Source organism: Barbus barbus (assembly GCF_936440315.1).
Source record: "Barbus barbus genome assembly, chromosome: 25".
NCBI classification, from domain to species: Eukaryota; Metazoa; Chordata; class Actinopteri; order Cypriniformes; family Cyprinidae; genus Barbus; species Barbus barbus.
The window spans coordinates 4,699,942-4,723,402 of NC_136753.1; the positions used below are offsets into that span (position 1 = coordinate 4,699,942).

Here is a 23,461-nt window from a genome sequence, read left to right on the forward strand (position 1 = left end):
AAAAATATTTTTCAATATTATTTACCATGACTGAATCAACCAGACTACACACGTTACACCAAAAAACTATTAATATTAGTATTTTAAATCTTGCAAATATCTATTACATTCATTATATATATATATATATATATATATATATATATATATATATATAGTGTTATTAATCAACCATTCATCAGGTTAAACCTAAGGTTATTAAAGAACAACTGTTCCCTGCCTCTCTGTCCAGTCACTGTCAGTGTCTCCCCTGGAGAGGAGGACAAGACGCCTGACAGCGCTTCACATTTCCCCTCGTCTGGATGCAGCATCCGCGCTGATTGCGTGCCCGTCCGTCGCCATGGTGACAGTGCAGCATCAGCACCGCCGCTGTCGTCTACAAAACCTTCATTTTAGCCGGCTGTCATTTCTTCCGTGGCAACCACGTTATTCGATTTGAGCCGTCTTCAACACACGATCTTCTACACCCGTTCAGAGCGTGACTAGTTCTTCGCGTCGGTGTGTGCAGTCACGCTTGTAAACGTTCGTCGTGCGTGAACGTGGTGACGACGAGTCCACGCCGCGGTGATCCAGTTGACGACAGAGGCTCGGAGGGGGGCGAGCCCTGATGCTGCTGCGCCCGAGTCGACGCACGATTCACACCGGTGCAACCGAAGATGGTAGCGGTGCACGCCTCTGCGCACTCCGTGGCCTCCTCAGAGTGGATCATCTGCCTGGACAAGAGGTGAGAGACACCAGATCGCGTCCGAACGCGATCTTTACCTGCGTTCATTTCAATGTCCGGAGGGGCTGCAACAAGGTGACAGCAGCAGAGCGCGCGTTCTCTGTCCTGCGTCCCCGATGCATCACCTGCATCTGAACAGGCAACATGTATAAATGTGCATTTTGTTTTCTGCAAGGATTTTGTTGGGGAATCGTGTTGAAGCTGCGCTGTTTCTTCTGTCAGCGACAGTGAATGACACGCTTCTCCACTGAACTCCATGTGAATTTCATGCGTCGTATTTTTGAATGACATATTTTGATCAATTTATTTCAAAGGGGTGCTGCAGTATTAAATCAGACTTTTTTGTATTCAAAATATGACTGTATAAGCCCAGTATACTGCAGGTTTTTAAACCAGATGAGTTCATATAATTAGGCTGCTTGCTATTGGATGCTCACTTTTTTGTTCTCAACTTTAAGATGCATAAACATATTGAACATTACTAAGAATATCGGTTACCTTCTCCCAGCCCCTCCTAGTCCAGACACATCCCTGCAGGTTACCATGGCGATGGGAGGGAAACGTGAAATCACCTTACTGGGTGTGATGGGTTTTCAGTGGCTGATGTTTTAATGGACTCTTTAAACGTAGTCGAGCACATCGTCTTTACACTGATCAATGTAATGGTTCTTAAAGATATCCATGGTCTCATTAACATCCGACACCAGGATTCATTGTGGTGATCAATAAATGTGCACACACACAAAGAAGAAAAAAAACAGACTGCACTGGTGGATGATACTGTGCTGCATTGTGCTGCTCTGGCAGTTTCTACAGATCACTGACACAATGAATAGGCTACTGACTGCAAAACAGCAGATCCCAGTCATATCATTTCAAATTAGGAGTGGTCGGTTGTCTGGCTTGAATTATATTTCTTTCGGTATCAATCGTTGTACTGTATTGTGTTTAATATGCTTGATAATCAAAGGGTTAAATATTACTGGGAAGACAGAGATAGTTAAACTGTTAGCTTCCCCTCCATATGCAAAATTATGAAGCCACCTGTCAGAATAATGATCCCCAGCTGTACTGATGCTGTGAGAAAACAAGTGTTACCTTAGATTATGTATCTACTGTTAGAGTATTTATTAATATTTTGAATTAGCTTTTATTTTTAGCTTTACAGTTTCGATTTTCACGTTTTACATTTTAATTTGAATTTAAGTTTGTTTTTTGTCTTTTTATTCTTTTTAATAGTTGTATTTTGCTTTCATTTCTTTAAATTGTATTTATTATAATAAGTATTAACTTTCAGTTTTAGTACTTAAGTTCAAACTTTTACATTTTTCGTTTACAGTTTTTCACTTTTTATCATATATATATATTTAGCACACACACACACACACATACACACACATATATATATATATATATTGTTTTTCAAATATATTAATATTAATATATTTCAATTAATGGAAAAAGCTGAATTGCAGGTTTTTTTTAATTGTCACATCTATGGTGACAAAAAAAGGTACTGGTCATTTTTTGCCAGGATATTATCCATTAAGTTTATATGTTTCTTTTAACCGTGAAAAAAAAACAATACAAGGCAATGTGTAAAAATACAAGTAAAACACCTGTGAAAAATCAATATGGAAAATTCCTTCATATTGACATAGTATATTGTGCCCTATTATTACAGACTTGTGTATTTGCATTATATTTGGCTTGTATGATAAATTCAAAAAAATATTTGGGGAGTTTGGTGTTTTCTATGAAACACAGAAACTATATATATATATATATATATATATGCATTTATTTCGGACTTTTCTAACATTTTTGTTTTTACTGCAGTTTTAGAGGACCTAATGCCTCTAAAAACCTCTTTAATCCTCTACACCTGAATCTTTAATGCCTACTGCAAAACCTCTGGTAATTTGTAAGTTAAAAATACAGAGACAGAGAGACACAAAGGGAAAGGGCTTTTTTCAAAAGACTCTTTGGAGAGCTGAAGAAAGCTTCACAATGGGCTGGAGCTATATGAGAAAAAGAGAGGAACATGGGTGAAAAGAGCATGAGCGAGACAGAGAGAGTTAGGCATGGCTTTGCACTGGCGACCGCTGTAATGCAGTGTCCATTCTGTGCCCAGCAGATATATGCTGGTAATGTGTTTCCACACCAGTGCATCTCAGCACTCTCACCACAGCACAGGCCAACTAGTCCAGATCACACGAGATCAGCCTGCTGCTCAGCATAACCTGCAGGCAAATAATAAATACAGAACTATTCATGTAAATGACGCTCATCTAGTCTAACTGGATCTCAGTGATGCAATCATAAAGGAGTTTTACACAGAGTGTGCAAGTAATAGCTGAAGAAGGTCACCATCACAGTCATATGATGTGATTTTCCCTCTTTCTGTGGTCTCTCAGCTGATCTGCTCTGTTTAACAGTACAGATCACAGTCAGCGAATCTGGGATTTTATCTTCATTTAACCGTTTTGATGGTCATACTGAGTAGATGAGTTTACCTGTTCACCGTGATGTCCCGACAACCTCTGGAATTTCATTTAGCCACTTGTAGCAACACATTTAGCAACCACCTCTTTCAAGACAAGTAAAAGCTTTTAAAAAATGGGGAATCCCTTACACAAAGAAAAATAATTTTCTCATATATATATATACATACAATCAGTATATTAAATAATTTATTATATACTGAATAATATATTGTGTTAATATATTCCAGTATAATCAGTAATACATAAGGAATTGCTACAGTTCATATATTGAAAAAATGTGACAATATATTTACTTATATTTCATAACACTGTATGTGTATTTTTTATATTCAGTAAAATCCTTCATAATATATACAGTAGGTGTAAAATATGTGTAAATATATTTGCACATGCATGTACATATAGAATATACTCAGTTATAAGGAAAATATGTATTGTGAAAGATATATATATCCTTGTATTTTTTGTTTATGCACATAAAGTACTCATTTGATTGTTAAAAATGTCAAAAATCATTTTCCACTCATCATATTAACAAGACACCCAATTGTCCAAAAAACTAAAACTTTAAATATATGTTTTCAGTAAATTGTTATATAAAGTCACATATTTTCATATATCAAATGTGTAACTATGCAAACAGTAAAGTGAGATAATATGTATTCAGCTTTATGCAAACCTAAGCATTCATTTTTGAGAAATTACTTGAGTGTTTCAATAAAGCTATTACATTTTCTAGTATATATCCATATCATTTTGTTATAATATAATTATTGATGTATTTTATGTCGTAGAATGAAAAAATGTCTTGAGTTTGTGTTAACTACAGATCTTAATTCAGGCATTTAACAAAAAACCCACTGACTTTGATATGATTGACTCGTTTCATCGGGTTTTGGCCTATAAAAATACATAATCTAAACTAAATAAATACATAAAGCCGGGACTAAAAGAGTAGGTCTAGTTTTTTGTTTGAAGTCTTTTGTGGAACTTCATTAGCTTGATTAGTCTCCATATGAAATTTGTCCCACTGCCCTTGGTTTGAAAAATGTCTTTGAAGTCTTAATTTCCTCATGCTGTAATCTCCATAGCAACAAGGCATTTCGGAATAAAAGGAGTCCGAATTACAGCATACTGACATCGTTAAGAGAGGCAATTAATTCACTCAAGTGCACAACACACACACATGTACATGTCACTTAGTGAGCTGAGAAGTGAGAGCATTGCTATATTTGTGCAAATGTGAAGAGGATCTGCCTGCATACAGTCTCTCAATCTCTCATACACCATTAGAGAAAAATGATGCTGCCTGACTGAACAAATAACTCATATAATAATTCATTTAAGTATTATGTGTTTTGTTTGCTCTGGAATAGTCAAAAACAAATGCAAATACTAAAGTTTAAAAGCTGCAAACAACTGTATCGATTTCTCTCCAAACATGATTATTAGTTCAAATCATGCTACTGACGTTCTATATTAATGTGGATATGATTCATGTCTTGTATTTTGACAGGACTGATGACAAAACAGTCATCTTGATCACATTAATACACATTCCCTATCCTACAGACAGCACGATGTGCTTATTCTAACGGACACAACTTCGTCTGTCCTCGTAATTGTCACATGCATCGCTGCAGTGTCAGGATTTTCTTGTCGGTCAGTTTGGTTAGAGAGCGTCTAGCCAGACCATAAATGTCTATTTGTCTGCTTTTTAGGCCAGCAGAACGCTCGGGAGAAGATGTGGATATCATTCTGGCTCGACTGAAGGGTGTGAAGGCCTTTGAGAAGTTTCACCCCAACCTGCTGCAGCAGATCTGCATGTGTGGCTTCTATGAGTACCTGGAGAAAGGCATCACCTGTAAGAATCACGTTTAGTATTTTTATCATGATGCTTTCGGATTTTATTCCAGTTTATGGAGTTATTTTTCTGATTTGAAACAAGTTATGTGTTTTCAGGTGGGTATAGGAAAGACATGAACTAATTAATCAAAATAAAAAAAAAGTATTTATTTATTTAAAATTATTATTATTATTATTATTATTGTTGTATGTGGTGCTTGAGCTCCTTATATGATTATTTGGAGATTAAAAAAACAGTTTTTGATTGTATTACCATTTTTTTTTTAAAGAAATTAATACTATTTCACAATTCAGTTTCCCTTCAAAGGAAAACAATACATTTTAAAATATATTAAAATGGAAAACGGTTTAATTTTGTAACGACATTTCACAATATTAGAGTTTTTACTGTATTTTTGATAATGAATGCAGCCTTGGTGGGCTTTTTACATTATAGGTTCTTCATAACACTATATTGGATTCTGAGTTATTTAGATGGTTTACTAAATAACTAAAAATAAAATATTCTCTGTGGAACCTTAAAATGTTCTCCTATGGCTTCAGGCTATAAAACTATTATGTTCTAATTGAAAGTTTTATTGTTAAGCATGTAGTCCTGAATCTGTGCTTAAGGTTGAATTTGCCACTTAATGAGACAATAAGAAGCACATGTTATGTTAATGAAAAGAAGAAACTGAATTCCTCTGCAATTTGTGAATCAGACTCTGTTTTTGCCTGAAGTGTATCGGCAGGGTGACATCGGCACCAGCTGGTACGCGGTTCTGTCTGGATCTCTGGATGTGAAAGTGTCCGAGACGGCCAACCATCAGGTAAGAGAGACTGCAATCAGGATCATTCGAAGCCTCAATCTGCTAGGAGTCAGCTGAGATAAGTAGTAGTTTAGCCTTGCAGACATCATTTGCATCCATCAGCAAACAGAAACTGCTACAAAGAGCCTTGCTGTGAGTGGGCGACCGGTCCACGGCTGGCCTTGTTAATAGTCTGATATATGAGGACACTGATGCAGTGCTGCTGGGGATAGAAGCATCTTTCTGTGAATCCACTGGGAATGCAATGAGTCACACTGTCAGATGTGTTTACTGGCCCTAAAGCATGCATCACTCCCACACAGCTCAAGAGGGATTTACAAAGACTCCAGGAGCTTCGTTATTTTGCATATTAGACTTTATAGAAGCTATATATTGGTGTGTAGAATGTGATCCTTTTGCAGGTAAAGTTTAGATTTCCACCAAACAGAATCGCAGAAGTGATCAGTGTTTCTCGTTTGCCATTGGTCGGTCAAACTTACAGTCCCACCACAAAAACACATGGCATTGGTTGAGCCAGGGGTTCTGTGTTAGACTGGTTCAAACAAAGTTTTTGAAGTGATCAACTATAAAATATATAAATATTTTTGATGAAAAATGCTGATCGGAAAAACAGTAAGCATTTTATTTAATTTTTTCTATTTGAACTCGGTGTCACATGATCCTTCAGAAATCATTCTTGTTGATTAAGTTGTGCTGATTAATATTTTTTGGAAATTATTATAAATTTTTTCTTGATACTTTGATGAATAAAAAGTTCAATAGAACAGCATTTAAGTGAATAAAAATCTTTTGTAATATAAATGTCTTTACCTTCACTTTTCTGCAATTTAATGCATCCTTGTTGAATAAAATATTAATTTCTTTAAAAAAAAAAAATAATGACCCCAAACAGTATGCTGAAGTCTGCCTTTTACATTTTTCTCATGAGAAAACAACCACAGTAATCTCGCATGTGTCCTCTTCGCTCAGATTTTGAGCAAAGTCCAAACCATTCTCATAAATTCTTCCTAAATCTATTCTACCCATGTTCATATTTTATAGCTTCTGACAGTATTTCAGAATAATCAGATTTGCTACAATTTTTATTTCTCCTCAGGAATTGAAAACTAATTCTCCTGAACTATGAATGAGTAAACTAAGCTCTGAATACTATTTTCCCCTCTGAGTCTGTATACATTGTAGCATTCATATTTAAAGCATTCTGGGTTGTACTTGCTTGATTACATGCACAATTGTGCATAGAGCTGACACAAGGCATCATGTTATCTTCTCTTTCACACTTCTGTTGTTGCCCTGCGGTTATGAATGTCCTGTGCGCAGATGAACATGTGTGTAGTTTTGTGCATGTGAGAATCGCTGTTTCAGTGATGCAATATTAACACTTGTGTGTTGCTCCAGTTTCATGGAGTGGTCCGTGGGGCAATAAGCTATTATCACGCTGCTCTGGTTAAATGAAAGTAAAACGCAAGACAGGGTGTAGAAAAGAAGTGTATTTGTGAATGTAATATGAGTGTGTGAGCTTGTGTTTTACTGATCTCAAATCACTTGTTAAGCGCAACCATCTTTTTAAACCTCACTGAGCACATTCCCTTAGAGTATGCATAAATGTGTGCATAAATTTACATGAATTAGAAGAATCTTTAAAGTAATAGTTCACCTCAAAATTTTTATTATTCTCAATGCAGTTACAATGAATGAAGATTTAGGGTTCTTTTAAAGCCATGTGAAGCTTTGAATTTAAAGGAATTGTTGACCTAGAAATGAAAATGTAGTGCAAATATACTCATCCTCAGGCCATATAAGATGTAGATAAATTTGTTTCCTCATCAGAACAGGTTTGGAGAAATTTAGCATTACATTACTTGCTCAGCAATGGATCCTCTGCAGCGAATGGGTGCCGTCAGAATGAGTCTAAACAGCTGAAAAAAAACATAATAATAAATAACTCCATTCATTCAATAAATGTCTTGTGAAGTGAAAATCTGCACACTTGTAAGAAACAAATCTGTCATTAATGTGGTTTAACTTTACACTGTTATTTCTGGACAAAATACTGACCAAAAGTCCATAATCCATAAAAATGCTTCCTCCAAATTCCTGTTATCCTCTCACATCAAAATGATAGATATTACATACATAAATACATAGTTATTTAGAACACAAGTACCCTAGCAACCGCATAGCAACACCATAGCAACCACCCCAAGTACCCTAGCAACCACATAGCAACACCTTAGTAACCACCCTGGGTACCTTAGCAACGGCCCTAGCAACCATCCTGGGTACCCTAGCAACCACATAGCAACACCCTAATACATAAAAATGCTTCCTCCAAATTCCTGTTATCCTCTCACATCAAAATTATAGATATTACATACATAAATACATAGTTATTTAGAACTGTATTGGACTGTTTTCATCTGTTGTGATCTGTGCATATTTCTCTCCTGATTCAGAAAGCAGTATTATGGATCTGCTATATTTTAGCTGTAAGTAAAACATCTCGATGTTGGATTTGTTTATTGTAAACATGCAGATTTTTGCTTCACAAGCTGTTAATTGATGGACTTGATTGGTGTTGTTTACTTGTGGATTATTGTGATGTTTTTGTCAGCTGTTTGGACTCTTATTCTGACGGCACCCATTCAAGTCATGTAATGCTACATTTGTCCGAAACTATTCTAATGAAGAAACAAACTCATCTACATCTTGGATGGACTGAGAATGAGTACATTTTTAGCAAATGTTCATTTTTTGGTCAACTATTCCTTTATTTGTTTATTTGCTATTCACTGAAGCCTAACATGTTTACATGTGGAATGATGGCACAGTTTTCATTTTAGGTGAACTTCTCCTTTAAGATCTTTATAATTTGCTTGCAAAGATGTTATCATGGTCTTTCTCCCTTTGTTTGTCTTTGACTCTTCTTAATATTTCTTCTTTTTTCTGTAGGATGCTGTAACGATCTGTACTTTGGGAGTGGGGACAGCATTTGGGGAGTCAATTCTGGATAACACTCCTCGACATGCCACGATTGTCAGCCGAGAGAACAGTGAACTTCTGCGCATCGAACAGAGGGAGTTCAAAACCCTGTGGGAGGTTCGTTTATGCACAAATGTTACTGTATTTTTTGGCAGACTGGTACAACTGAAATGAAAAATCTGTCTGTGGGCCTCTGAAGGGCCTCTGAGGACAGGGTTTTGGAAAGAGTCTGCTTGAAGCTGATTTAATTCAGGAAGTGTGTTAGAAATTAACAATATGACAGAAACTGGCATCTTAAGTTTTTAATGTCTTTATTAGCAGTAATTTTCCTTATGCATGAAATAACTATATGGTACCATTGGAAAAATGTGCCGTATACAACGTTGTGTACATTTCTTTAAGTAATTTCAAGTGACTTATTAATTTTTTTAAAGTAAAATAGGACTTAAATGCTAAATGTTGCATACTATTGTTCATCATTGCATACTGCATACAATACTGCCTACTCATACTATTCTACTCATTACTTTTTAGGCTGCCCAATATTTTTTTTTTAAGTAAAATTGGACTAAATGCAAACTAACTATATTGAATTAAACATGCAACATGGTAAGGTCATGTGAAAAAAAAATGTTGCATGCTATTGTTCATCATTGCATGCTGCATACTGTTTTTTTTTTAAACAGTCAATATACAGTACATAAAGTCCTGCCAGCAGTATGACTCTATTCCATTGGTCTCAAACTCAATTCCTGGAGAGCCGCAGCTCTGCACAGTTTAGCTCCAGCCAGCTCCAAATCACACCTGCTTGGAAGTTTCTAGTGATCCTGAAGAGCTTGATTATCTGGATCATGTGTGTTTGATTAGGGTTGGAGCTAAACTGTGCAGAGCTGCGGCCCCCCAGGAATTGAGTTTGAGACCAATGCTCTATTCCATTCTGATCATAGCTAGTGTGTCTGTAACAAGGCACTTTTTCATTAGTAATCACTGAGGATCAGTAACACTGGGGGGCGCTCTCTGATCTGCTGACGGCTCTGTCAGTTCCTTTGGGCTGTTCTGCACAGTCATAGGCCAAATCTCAGGCTTTAACAGGCTTTCATAGTGTGTGTGAATGTGTGTGTGTGTTGTAAATGTAAGCCAGTGGTGTCAGTGATAATCGATTCAGGAGTCATGTGTTGGTCTTTGAAGTCTGTCTCATTAACTTAGCAGAGAATTAGGAGAAAATGCATTGGGGAAAAAAGGCAAGATATCTGGATTCATTGCCTTTAGCGGATTTAGCATAGAAGCTTCTGAGTGTGCTTAGGACTGTATGAATGAAACGCATTACACAGACACTTTGATATAGTCTTTTTTTGCATGCCTTCATGCTTGAATCTTGAGGAGGAAAAATAAAGCCTTTTTCTTGATATGTATGAGATCTCATATCTTGCAGCATTCAATAATGCCTCAGAGGAGTAAGGTTATAACCTGAATTATAAGAAAACAACATGATAACATAAATGACATATATAAATATTTATCAGCCTTTGTGTATGCTTCTGCTTAATATGCATCTTCATAATATAGATTTAAAGCAATAGTTTAGTTATAATAGTGAACATTCATTTCATTCCAAACACTTTTCATTAAATATTTTGCTGAACGTACAGTAGCTGCTCTTTATTCAATGATTGTATGCAGACAGAGGCTGCTGAGGTTCAAAAATTGACAAAAGAAAATCACAGTAAAATTACCTTAATGTAGTCCATATGATTCATAAGCTATATTTCTGAGGCCATACAAAGACCATTTAAATTGGTATTTCATTGAAAATCTTCCTGTCAATTCTCATTTATGGTAATATACATTTAAATAAAAGGCAAAGTCCTAAGCAGTACAACTGTTTTCAACATTGATAATAATAATAAGCAATGATTATCAACATATTAGAATGATTTCTGAAGGATCATGTGACTCTGAAGACTGGAGTAATGATGCTGAAAATTCAGCTTTGCCAACACAGTTAGTGCTGTCTTCAGTGTTTTATGATTTTAATGTGCAGATCATTTCTGATCCTAAACATTAAACATGAAGTGAGTGTGACTCAGTGTGTGAGAGACACAGAGGCTGTCGGGCTTCTGTCATTAGCGTTGTGTATGTAGATAGTATCACCCGTGTCTCACAGCTCGCTACTGACCATATGTGCCTTATTTTTGTTTCATATCTCACACACGCAGCTGAATAGCATGAATTATGTATCAATCTCTGCTGCATCAGTGGAACAATGTGGGTGAAGATCTCTCTGTCTCTCTACAATTTTCCTTCTCCCTCTCTCATAAACCTCCTCTCATTCAGGCGAGTGCTCGTGACAGAGTGTTTTTGTTTGTACATGAGTGGTGTGTGTGTGTGTGTGTGTGTGTGTGTGTGTGTGTGTAGTTTATGAGTGCAACAAATATAATACAATTTAAAAACAAATATAATATAAACAGATACTTTAAAAAAACAAATATAATATAATATTTAATGTAACAAACTTTGAAGAAGATGATTCAGAGTTAAATAATAATTAAATATATTTTTTAGCAAATATCAAGAGAAATCATATACAATTTTAAGGCTCTAGAATCATTGCTTAAAAGTATTTACTAAAGTAAATCATTGACTGCTTGCTTCATAAATCTGTTTTGCTTATAATCTTATTATATTTATTTATTTTTTTGCAAGATTTCTGATGACCAACAAAGCTGATCACATGATGTTTATTGGTTAGATTTACAGTGTTGTTATTGTTAACTAAAACTGAACTATTTAAAACCCCTTTTTGTAATTAAAATAAAATAGAATTGATGAAAAAGTGAAAAAAAATTTTTTTTTTTGCCTTGCCAAAATTAAACAAATAAGTTCAAATTAAAATGACAAACTGAAACTGAAATAAAAAATAATCACATAGAAAATTAAATAGAAAATTTAAAAAAGAACAGAACAATATAAATATATATTTTTTAAATTATATAAACGACATAACCACATTACTAAGCACATACAAAATCAAAATGACTAAAAGTTCAATTAAAATTCAAATGAAAAAAAGAAAAAAGCTGATCAACATTTTAAAAAATATTAGAAATAATAGTAAAATAACACTGGACTGACAGACAATGCATGAATGGGCTGGACTTGATCTGGAAAATGCAACAAATCAGGGTCCTCTTAATATCATAAAACTATATTAGTGTATACCTGACTGGAAAAGGGCTGAACTAACTGATCCTCAAAGACAGACTACCCTCCTCTCTAATGTGATAACGGTCATTTCACTACAGCTGCAGGGCTCACACACACACACTCACACACTCACACAGCTGTCTGTTCAGTGTAAATACAATTTAATACCCTTAATAATTGATGAAGCCACAAGCTTTTGAGAGCCTTTTAGCAGCCCATAGTTCCCTCTCTCTCACTCATGTGTAATGCTGTGGTACAGGGTGAATTGAGCGAATGCAGCTCTCTGATTGGCTGTAGCTATTGCCTGGCAACGGCAACTGAAGTCCAGTCAGATGCTCAGCCAGAAAGATCCAAAGAGCAGACACTGGATCACATTATCCATACGTGTGTAACTGGAGCGTCAGGGTGTGCGGGTTTGATTTCATGTCTTTGTGTATCTGACTGGAAAGCACAGGAGCGTTTGCTGGATAATTCTGGGAAGTTGGCAGGGTTTAGGAAGTAGCCAAGTATCACGTCCCTGTCGGACTACACTCCACAAACTCTTACCAGGGTGAGTCCCATTGGCTCGTTGTCTGTAATGCACAAAGATTTGATGCTGTTTTCGTAGTTTATAATCAAGAAACCGCACTTATAGATGTGTTACAACCTACACTGGGTTCAGAGCCACATCAGTATCAATGTGGTTTTTGAGGTTAATGATGTCTGAGCATTTTTTTTAGCAAACGTATCGATTGTTACTGGTGCAAATTGTGGTTCTGCTTTTTGATACATAACATCTGTTGTTTGAGGATGTAGTATTTCTGATAGGATGGTCATGACTTGATAAAGAGGCCCTGTCCTTGTGCCAGCGGTGTGAGGTGAATATCAGCTGCTGAAAGCCGAGGATGTGCGCTGAATGTTGAGGGGCTTCTGTCTCTCTGGGTCAGTTCTGTGCCAGGCTGCAGGGTGCACCGCCTGACCGGGCGATGAGGGAGGAAGTACTCTTGTTTTGTGTGCTTATGTGCTGTTAATTGCATAATCCTGGCTGAATTACTTAACCGATGTGAAGGCAGCCAGCTGGAAAGAGCAACAATGTATTATGTGTCTGGGGGATGGGAAAAGTTAGCTTTTGTTTCAGCTTCAGGAAGCAGGAAGGAAACAGGATATACAAAGTGCATTTGTATGAATGGCACAAAGCCTGTTTGAAGACTTCAAATCAGTGGCCAAAGAAAACCAAGTGCTCCAGTTGTAACCCTCTGTGTTTTCACTTTAACTCTAAATATTCAGGTCACTTTATTATACAGAATGTCCTCTGGACTCTCTGTCACTTCTACTTAATGGAAACACAACGCCTCAGAGTAGCATGGGCTGTAGTGCTGCGTTTGAATTAAGGAAGGCTCAGTGCATCTGTATTACATCAGTTCACTAAGAGACCCGTAATCTCACAGTGTGTGGTGAAGGATCCTGTGGAGTTACAAAAACATACATGTCCCTACCTGACAGCATTTATTTCTACGCTTTTAAATATTATGGCTGAGTTTGTTTTCTGGAAAAGTTCAGAAATGCATTCTATTCTATTCTATTCTATTGTTTAACAAGCATTGTAGCATTAACTTTTTTTTTACTTTACATTTTAATCATATTCATATTCTATTCCATTCTATTGTATTCTATTCTGTTGCTTAACAATAATATTGTGGCAACAAATTTTTTCTTCTCTTCACATTTTAATCATTCTGTTCTATTCTATTCTATTTTATTTCTCAACAATAGTATTGTGGCAGCAACCTTTTTCTCCACATTTTAGTCATATTTAAAATCATATTCTTTTCTATTCTATTCTATTGCTTAACAGCATTGTGGCAGCTACTTTCTTCTTGACATTTAATAATTAAAAAATCATATTCTATTCCATTCTATTCTATTCTATTGCTTAACAATAGCATTTTGGCAGCAACTTTTTTTCTTTGCATTTTTATATATGTACAGTATACTAATGTTCAAACGTTTGGGGTCAGTAAATTTGTTTGCTTGTTTATAATTTATTTATTTATTATTTTTGAAAGAAATTAACACTATTATTCAACAAGGATGCAGTAAACTGATAGAAAAATATTGTTTTTGAAATTGCTATTCAAATTCAAATAGAATTTAAAATAATAACAGTAGTTCATAATATTACTGTTTTTACTGCATTTTTACAAAATTACTAAAACTATAAACATTAAAAAACTCTTTTCAACCCAAACTTTTGAATGGTAGTGTATGTGAATGTGGTATTAGATACATATATTTGTAAGATTTATGCTCCCTTTCATATTTATGCAGAATTTTGTAGATGGTGTGAAAGACCCTTTAGACTGATGATTAAATAGGAACCTACTTTGTAGTTGAAGAAGTGAGAGAGAAAAATCAATTGATAAAAATTTGGAGAAACCATTTCCTGATCATTTACATTTTTAAGTTTACAAGATAAGTTTACAAATTGTATAAAACAATATTACAGTTATTTAGAATGAAGTGTATCTTGAATCAAGATTTTTTTACCCCATTGAATAGTTTTTTTTCTTGTTTTAAGAAGCACACAAAAAAAATCACAATTTAGTTTAGATTGTTTCCTTCATTTTTAATGGATGTTTATATAATTTTCTGAAAAACAACAAAAATACTGATCAAGAACTATATTTTTTTGCAATGTTTTGCTGTTAAACAACGTCTCAACAGATTTCCAGCAGGTGCAGTATAATGTGTGTGTTTGAACTCTAGGTGAGTTTGGGCCGGTATCAGAGTCTCATTCACTGCCTGCTGTTCCTCAGCTGCATGTGCCACCTCGTCACCCATCACCATGGCGATAGGGAGAGGAAAAGAATGAAAACATTTGAATATTCATAGTGATCGTTGCCAAGCCACAGAAGGCTTCGATCTGATTGGTGGAGCTCTATGTTCTTACTACAGAGCTTTCAGTTTAATGATATAAAGGTAGTTCACCTGTTTGAAAATGACTCGGTGCATGTCTGAGGATTTGAGGCTTAGAATACATTTTCATTGTGTTATTCTGTGTCTTGCAGAAATACAGGCAGTGCATGGCAGGGCTTCTCGCCCCGCCGTATGGAGTGATGGACAGCGGGGCAACAAATGATAGTGAGTTTCACACGCAAACATACACACTCACATAACACATCAGTGATTATTTCTCAGCTATTTTCTGTTTGATGCAGGAATGCCGGACAAAGAGAATCTCAACAGCGACCCTCTCAATTTTATGTCAAAAAACCTGAATAAGGTACGATTGGTTTAATATCTATTTTGACTTACACCCCATATAGTGAAAGTTGCATCATGTCCCCATTCATCACCTTTACAGTTTAATGGGTTGTATAGATATAATAAAAATACAGTAAAATAAAATTATGTTTTATTATAATTTATACAAATAACTGTTTTGTATTATAATATATTTTTAATGTAATTTCTTCATACATGTAATGTCTTCAGTGTCACAAGATCCTTCAGAAATTATTATAATATGCCAATTTGCTGCTCAAGAAATGTTTCTTATTATTATCAATGTTGAAAACACTTGTGCTGCTCAATATTTTGCTTGCATTTTTTATTTTTATTTGAATTCACTGTTGAATAGAAAGTTTAAAAGAACAGCATTTACTTTAAATATATATTTTTGTAACATAATAAATATCTCTACTGTCATTTTTGATCCATTTAATGTGTCTGTGATTAATAAAAGTATTAATTTCTTTAAAAAAAAAAAAATCTTACTCACCCCGTACTATATTGAATGGTCATATTTTTTTTCTATGTTGGTTACAATCCCTGTACTTTGGACTTGCAGTTGTCAAAAATCAATATTTTAATTATGTAATTTTTGAATAATCTTCATTTTTCTGGCACAGCTTCCTGAGAGAGACTCAAAAACCGTTTTTGATGATTAATTTGACAGTAATTCCCATTTCCATGCGCATAACTCAAGACCGCAGGCACCTCTATTAAACAGTTTTATGCTAATTATGTATAAGTAATTGAATTTAAAACACACCATCTGCTAACAGAATGTCTTTTATGTCATTTACACTAGCAAACTGAGTGCAGGCCATTGAATCCAAATAAATGTGCTGTTATAGATTAGAAAATAGGCTGTGCAGGAGAGTTTTTCTGTGCCTCACTCTCAACTTCCTCTCTCTCTGTCCCGGATTTTGCTTCAGGTCCCGTCAGAGATGATTTTGAGGGCAGAAAAAGTCTTACGTAATGCTATACTGGCCAGAGCTCCCCACATGATCAGAGATAGAAAATATCATCTGAAAACCTACAGGTGAGTGTGTGTGGCCTGTGATGTTATATGGCATATGCAATAAGCAAGGTTTATTCATTTAGGTCATGTCTAGTGTATGTAGAACACACAGTGCATGTGTTGAGCGTGATCTGTGTGTGTTTACAGGCAGTGTTGCGTCGGCACTGAGTTGGTCGACTGGCTGCTTCAGCAGAGCTCATGTGTTCACAGTCGGGCTCACGCTGTGGGAATGTGGCAGGTGCTGCTGGAGGAAGGGGTCCTGAATCACGGTACACCTGTGCCATTTGCTGTAGTGACAACCAGGTTAACAGTTGGGTCATTCCTACTGTGCAGTACCTTTTCACATCTTTGTCTTAATGCCTTGGTAAACAATATCAAACTCACTAATTATACTAATTAAACTGAAAATAATATACACATTTTTCTTTAGTGATTATTAAATGATCGTATTCATTTTTAAGTTGTTTCACTACACTGGTTTGAGTGAATTTTGCCATTTTAAAGTTGATTAGTTTTTTAATATTTCTATTTAAGTTTTGTTTTTTTAAGTCTAATATTTATATATATTTTGTTATTTTATTTCAGCTTTATTTCAATAGCTGAACACAATTTTTAATAGTTTTAGTTTTTTGTTAACACTGATTTTGACAAGAAATAATTTAGTTTTTTTTCAGTGACCTCAAAAATCACTTTCCATCATGTTTTTGCAAGAAGGTCTTTAAAACCCGGAGAAAGATATTTAGTGTTCCCATTCATCTCAGTGGCACTTGTTCAGCTGTCATAGCTCTATACTGCATTAAAGAAATGACCCAACTAGTTAAACCAAGTAATGGCTTGATAAAATAAAAATAATCCCCATGCTTTTTAAAATGACTCTAATTAGAGCATCTGAACGGATTCACGCACCTGTTCTATTTTATCTCTGATTTTTCTTTTTATGTCGACAGTCGACCATGAGCTGAACTTTCAAGATAAGTACCTCTTTTACCGTTTCCTTGATGATGAGGAGGAGGATGCGGTGTTGCCTAGCGACGATGAGAAACGTGAAGCTGAGGAAGAGTTGCAGGAGACCCTCCTCTTCCTCTCCCAGATCGGCCCTGATGCACACATGCGAATGATCCTCAGGAAAACGTGAGTGACCAACAGACCCCTCTGTAGTATTTATTCATGTGAAATTTGCATTTGGTTCCATTATAAAACCTGTCTTTCTTTGTCTTTTGTTCTCTTTATAGGCCAGGTCAAAGAACAGCTGAAGACCTGGAGATTATTTATGATGAGCTGCTGCATATCAAAGCTCTCTCTCATCTATCTAACACTGTAAGTCCTCCACTGAGACCTCTGTGCCTCATTTCCACAGTAATGCCTGATTTCAGCATAGGTGTGAGACTAACATGAGCTGTGCATTGCTGCCCTCTGCAGGTGAAGCGAGAGCTCACCGGTGTCCTCATCTTTGAGTCACATGCCAAAGCAGGCACTGTCTGTGAGTCTTTACTGCTCTTTAAATTCTGATAATTACAGTGTTAGGGGAAACGCAAGTTGCGTAATAAGATTACTTTTTCAAGTAACAAGTAAAATAATGCATTTCTTTTAAATATACATGAAAATGTCATTGAAAATATCATTTATTTATCGACACCTCTCCTATCCCTGTGTTAAGAGAAATTAGTAGTGAGGTGTAGAGGCACTTCTTTTAGCCTGAGGCTTATTTATTTCACTTTTGGTGTGAAAGGGCCTTTACAGCTGCCAAAAATATATTAATTTTTATTTTTTTCATTATTAAAAAATTAATAAGCAAGCCCATCTCAGCTGACAAAAAGTAATGCAAAAGTAACGTAATGCAGTACTTTCCATAAAAAGTAACTAAGTAATGCAATTAGTTAATTTTTCATGGAATAATGCAATATGGAATGCTTTACTTTTAAAAGTAACTTTAACCAACACTCGTAGTTAACTTAAAATACACACATAAATGCTGTTGGTATTGTAGTACTTTTTGGGCTCAGTAAGTTTTTTTAATATTTTTAAAAGCTCACCATGGCTGCATTTATTTGATCAAACTCAGGTGATCAAATAAATGCAATTATATTAACTATATTCTATTTTATATATTTTAAAATGCAGTTTATTGCTACGATGGAAAATACTATTTTCAGCATCATTACTCCAGTTTTCAGTGTCAAATTATCTTTCAGAAATCATTATAATATGCTGATTTGGTGCTTTAGAAACATTTATTATTGAAAATATACTTGCTACCTTATATTTTATGGAAATCATGATACATTTTTTTCAGGATTCTTTGAATGTTCAAAATAATTGCATTTATTTGAAATAGACAATTTGTAACATTATAAATATTATTATTATTATAGTTACTTTTGTGAATACAATGCATCCTCACTGAAAAAAAGAATTCCTTTACAAATATATAAATAAATAAATAATTAAATTAAATAATAATTATTAATAATAATTAAATGTAAAAAAAAAAAAAAAACTTTTAGAAATTTTGAGCGGTTATTTTTATCTTTGTTGATTATAACCCCTGTATTTAGGACACAAGGTGGTAATATATCAAATAATTTTGTTTTTAACCATCGTTTTTCTGGCACATACCGACTCCAAACTTTTTAACAGTATGGTACTTGGTTGGCTCAGTAATATTCTATGTATGTTTGCTTCTCTTATTTTAGTGTTTAGTCAAGGGGAGGAAGGCACTTCTTGGTATATTATCCAGAAGGGATCAGTAAATGTTGTTATCTATGGCAAGGTACTGTCATGTCATGTTATTTCTATGTTAATTTACTGTATGTTAATGTTAAATGGCTACATACGTTTTCACTTATGTAGATTGATTCTAGTGACAAACACTGTTAGATACAGTGGTGTGAAAAAGTGTTGGCCCCCTTCCAGATTATTTTTTTTTTTTTGCATGTTTGTCACACTTTAATGTTTCAGATCATCAAACAAATTGAAATATTAATCAAAGATAACACAAGTAAACACAACATGCAGTTTTTAAACATAACAGTGGTTTATCACACCTGTTCGCAATCAAGAAATCACTTAAATAGGACCTGCCTGACAAAGTGAAGTAGACCAAAAGATCCTCAAAAGCGACACATCATGTTGAGATCCAAAGAAATTCAGGAACAAATGAGAAAGAAAGTAATTGAGATCTATCAGTCTGGAAAAGGTTATAAAGTCATTTCTAAAGCTTTAGGACTCCAGCGAACCACAGTGAGAGCCATTATCCACAAATGACGAAAACATGGAACAGTGGTGAACCTTCCCAGGAGTGGCTGGCTGACCAAAATTACCCCAAGAGTGCAGCGACGACTCATCCAGGAGGTCACAAATGACCCCACAACAACATCTAAAGAACTGCAGGCCTCACTCGCCTCAGTTAAGGTCAGTGTTCATGACTCCACCATAAGAAAGAGACTGGGCAAAAATGGCCTGCATGGCAGAGTTCCAAGACGAAAACCGCTGCTGAGCAAAAAGAACATAAAGGCTCGTATCAGTTTTGCCAGAAAACATCTTGATGATCCCCAAGACTTTTGGGAAAATACTCTGTGGACTGACGAGACAAAAGTTGAACTTTTTGGAAGGTGTGTGTCTCATTACATCTGGCGTAAAAGTAACACAGCATTTCAGAAAAAGAACATCATACCAACAGTAAAATATGGTGGTGGTAGTGTGATGGTCTGGGGCTGTTTTGCTGCTTCAGGACCTGGAAGACTTGCTGTGATAAATGGAACCATGAATTCAGCTGTCTACCAAAAAATCCTGAAGGACAATGTCCGGCCATCTGTTCGTGACCTCAAGCTGAAGCGAACTTGGGTTCTGCAGCAGGACAATGATCCAAAACACACCAGCAAATCCACCTCTGAATGGCTGAAGAAAAACAAAATAAAGACTTTGGAGTGGCCTAGTCAAAGTCCTGACCTGAATCCTATTGAGATGCTGTGGCATGACCTTAAAAAGGCGTTTCATGCTCAAACCCTCCAATGTGGCTGAATTACAACAATTCTGCCAAGATGAGTGGGCCAAAATTCCTCCACAGCGCTGTAACCGACTCATTGCAAGTTATCGCAAACACTTGATTGCTGTTGTTGCTGCTAAGGGTGGCCCAACCAGTTATTAGGTTTAGGGGCCAAGCACTTTTTCACACAGGGCCATGTGGGTTTGGATTTTGTTTTCCCTTCATAATAAAAAAACTTCATTCAAAAATTGCATGTTGTGTTTACTTGTGTTATCTTTGATTAATATTTTAATTAGTTTGATGATCTGAAACATTAAAGTATGACAAACATGCAAAAAAATAAAAAGTCAGGAAGGGGGCCAACACTTTTTCACACCACTGTATTTCAGACTGACTCCTGTGTGTGTTTAGGGTGTGGTGTGTACGCTGCATGAAGGAGATGATTTTGGCAAACTGGCCTTGGTGAACGATGCCCCCCGTGCTGCTTCCATCGTACTCAGAGAGGACAACTGCCACTTCCTGAGAGTGGACAAAGAGGACTTCAACCGGATACTCAGGGTACACAAACATCAATTACTGCTGAAACGCAAGCATCAGGAGAATGAGTAGTTAGTGCACCTTATAGTGGCAAAATTAACCCTTGACTGCATGTATTTTGGTTTGTGTTTGTGTGTGTAGGATGTTGAAGCAAACACCGTGCGTCTAAAAGAGCATGACCAGGATGTTCTGGTACTACAGAAGAGTCTCCGGCCCTCCAGCCATGGAAACGTCCCAGCCCACTTCAAGTATAAATACATTTCTTGATCCATCAACAATAAATTAATTCATACATGCATTTATTTAAACAAACTACATTTGCTGTCTCTCGGTTTGCTGGACAGATACACTGTGATGTCAGGCAGCCCAGAGAAGATTCTGGAGCATCTGCTGGATACAATGCGACTGGACATTCATTTCTCTGACCCAGGTACTTCACCTTCTTATTCATCGCTTAATAAGATTAATCAAACTAAATAAGATTAATCAAACTTAAACTAATTCAACTTTGTATGAAATGAATAGTTTACCCAAAAATGTTAATTTGCTGAGAATTTGCTCAGGTCATCCAAGATGTAGATGTTTGTTTCCTAGTCAGAACAGTTTTGGATAAATTTAGCATTACATCACTTGCTCATCAATGGATCCTCTGCAGTGAATGGGTGCCGTCAGAATGAAAGTCCAAACAGATAAAAACATCACAATAATCCACAGTAATTTACACCACTCTAGTCCATCAATTAACATTTTATGAAGCCAAAAGTTGCGTGTTTGTATAAGTAACAAATCCATCATTATGGCATTTTAACTTTAAACCATTGCTTCTGGTCAAAATATCTATAGTCTATAATAACACTTCCTCCAGTGAAAAAGTCCATCCACTGTTGTCCTCTCTAAAATCGAAATCCACCAACATATTTGTTTAGAACTGTTTTTGACAGTTTCTCCTTGTAAATAGTGTTTGATCTCTGCATATTTCTCTCCTGATTCAGACGATACTACTTTTTTATTGGCAAAAGCAATATTATGAACAGAGGACAGGTTGAAGTTAAAAAAAGATTTAAGGATGGATTTGTTTCTTACAAACATGCAGCTTTTGGCTTCATAAGTGGAGTGGATTACTTGTGGATTATTGTGTTGTTTTTATCAGCTGTTTGGACTCTCATTCTGACGGCACCCATTCACTGCAGATGATCCATTGATGAGCAAGTGATGAAATGTTACATTTCTCTAAATCTGTTTTGATAAAGAAACAAACTCACCTACATCTTGGATGGCCTTAGGATGAGTAAATTCTCAGCAAATTTTCATTTTGGTTGAACTATTCCTTCAATAAAGGTTTTTTATTAATTATGCAATATTTTTCATCCAAAGATCCAGCTCTGGATGATTTTGTGCTCATGCACTGCGTCTTCATGCCCAACAGCCAGCTGTGCCCTGCCCTTGTGGCCCAATATCCTTCTAGTGAAATCAATCAACCAATCAGCCATGCTTGTCAGCTTGTCTGTCTGTCTGTCCGTCTCTCTCTCTCTCTTTCTATCTGTAAGAACAGCACACTGTTTTTGTAAGTATGCATATATTCCTTAGCGTGTGTGTGTACCTATCACTCTCAAGCCTCTCAGGGCTCAGAGCAGGAGCGTCTAGACTACTCTGTTGCCAGCAAGAGACGGGTGCTCAGCTTGGCTCTGCGCTGGGCTGCCCTGCAGGGCCACCATCTGCTGGAGGATGACACTGCGCTCAGCTTTCTGGAGGTTACAAACATACACAAACACACACATGCTGGCATAGAATCACTTACCACCAGTCAAGTCACCTTCATTTATAGCGCTTTTAACAATACAGATTGTGTCAAAGCACTTAACAGTATCAAATTGGAGGATAGAGTGTCAGTAATGTATAATAATAAGATTAAACATTCAATTTTCAGTTAAAGGCATTTCATTATTGAATTCAGAAATATCATTGTCTAGCTCAGTTTAGTTTAAATAGTATCTGTGAAATCAAATTGACGATAATTGCTAGAAATTAAGTGTCCCCAAATGAGCAAGCCAGAGGCGACAGTGGCAAGGAACCAAAACTCCCTCTGTGACAGAATGGAGAAAAAAGTCAGGGGGCAGTTCTCCTCTGGCCAGGATATTATTGTTTATTTATTGTTTACTTATTGTTTTAATTATTTTAAATTTTAAATGTATAAATGTATTATATTTCTATTTTTATATTATTGCCATTTCTAACAATAATAGTATTATGTAGTTAGGTATTTTATTATATTTTTAGTTATTTGTTTTTAGTATTTTAGTTTTTTAGTATTTTTAGTTTAGTTTTATTGTATTTTAAGTTGAGGTCTTCACTGGGGGATATGTCCCCGGGGCTCATCCAGGTGTCCGGCCTCCGCCAACGATCAGGGCCACATACATCATCTACCGGCGCCGATCCACCATCTGATCCGGACACGGACTGAGAAACAGAATAGAAACAGACAAATATTAGCGTAGATGCCATTATTCTTTCGATGTAACGAGTACATTGTGTGTTATGGGGAGTGTCCCCGGTTCCGGTTGA

At 35.9% G+C, this 23,461-nt stretch overlaps 1 protein-coding gene across 1 annotated transcript in view; it reads left to right on the forward strand.

The window, feature by feature from the left end:
- The first annotated feature begins 599 nt into the window (after positions 1 to 599).
- Positions 600 to 23,461, forward strand: part of LOC306844408 (rap guanine nucleotide exchange factor 4-like) — a 30,356-nt gene continuing 7,494 nt past the window's right edge. Inside the window, exons 1-17 of the mRNA XM_079376507.1 lie at positions 600 to 724; positions 4,953 to 5,095; positions 5,818 to 5,906; positions 8,859 to 9,005; positions 15,140 to 15,212; positions 15,290 to 15,354; positions 16,292 to 16,398; positions 16,525 to 16,646; positions 17,325 to 17,508; positions 17,610 to 17,694; positions 17,797 to 17,857; positions 19,071 to 19,147; positions 20,774 to 20,920; positions 21,041 to 21,147; positions 21,244 to 21,329; positions 22,274 to 22,363; positions 22,487 to 22,650. Of these exons, the coding sequence (XP_079232633.1) occupies positions 657 to 724; positions 4,953 to 5,095; positions 5,818 to 5,906; positions 8,859 to 9,005; positions 15,140 to 15,212; positions 15,290 to 15,354; positions 16,292 to 16,398; positions 16,525 to 16,646; positions 17,325 to 17,508; positions 17,610 to 17,694; positions 17,797 to 17,857; positions 19,071 to 19,147; positions 20,774 to 20,920; positions 21,041 to 21,147; positions 21,244 to 21,329; positions 22,274 to 22,363; positions 22,487 to 22,650 (1,815 nt within the window). The 5' untranslated portion in view covers positions 600 to 656. The remainder of the gene's footprint in view (positions 725 to 4,952; positions 5,096 to 5,817; positions 5,907 to 8,858; positions 9,006 to 15,139; positions 15,213 to 15,289; positions 15,355 to 16,291; positions 16,399 to 16,524; positions 16,647 to 17,324; positions 17,509 to 17,609; positions 17,695 to 17,796; positions 17,858 to 19,070; positions 19,148 to 20,773; positions 20,921 to 21,040; positions 21,148 to 21,243; positions 21,330 to 22,273; positions 22,364 to 22,486; positions 22,651 to 23,461) is intronic.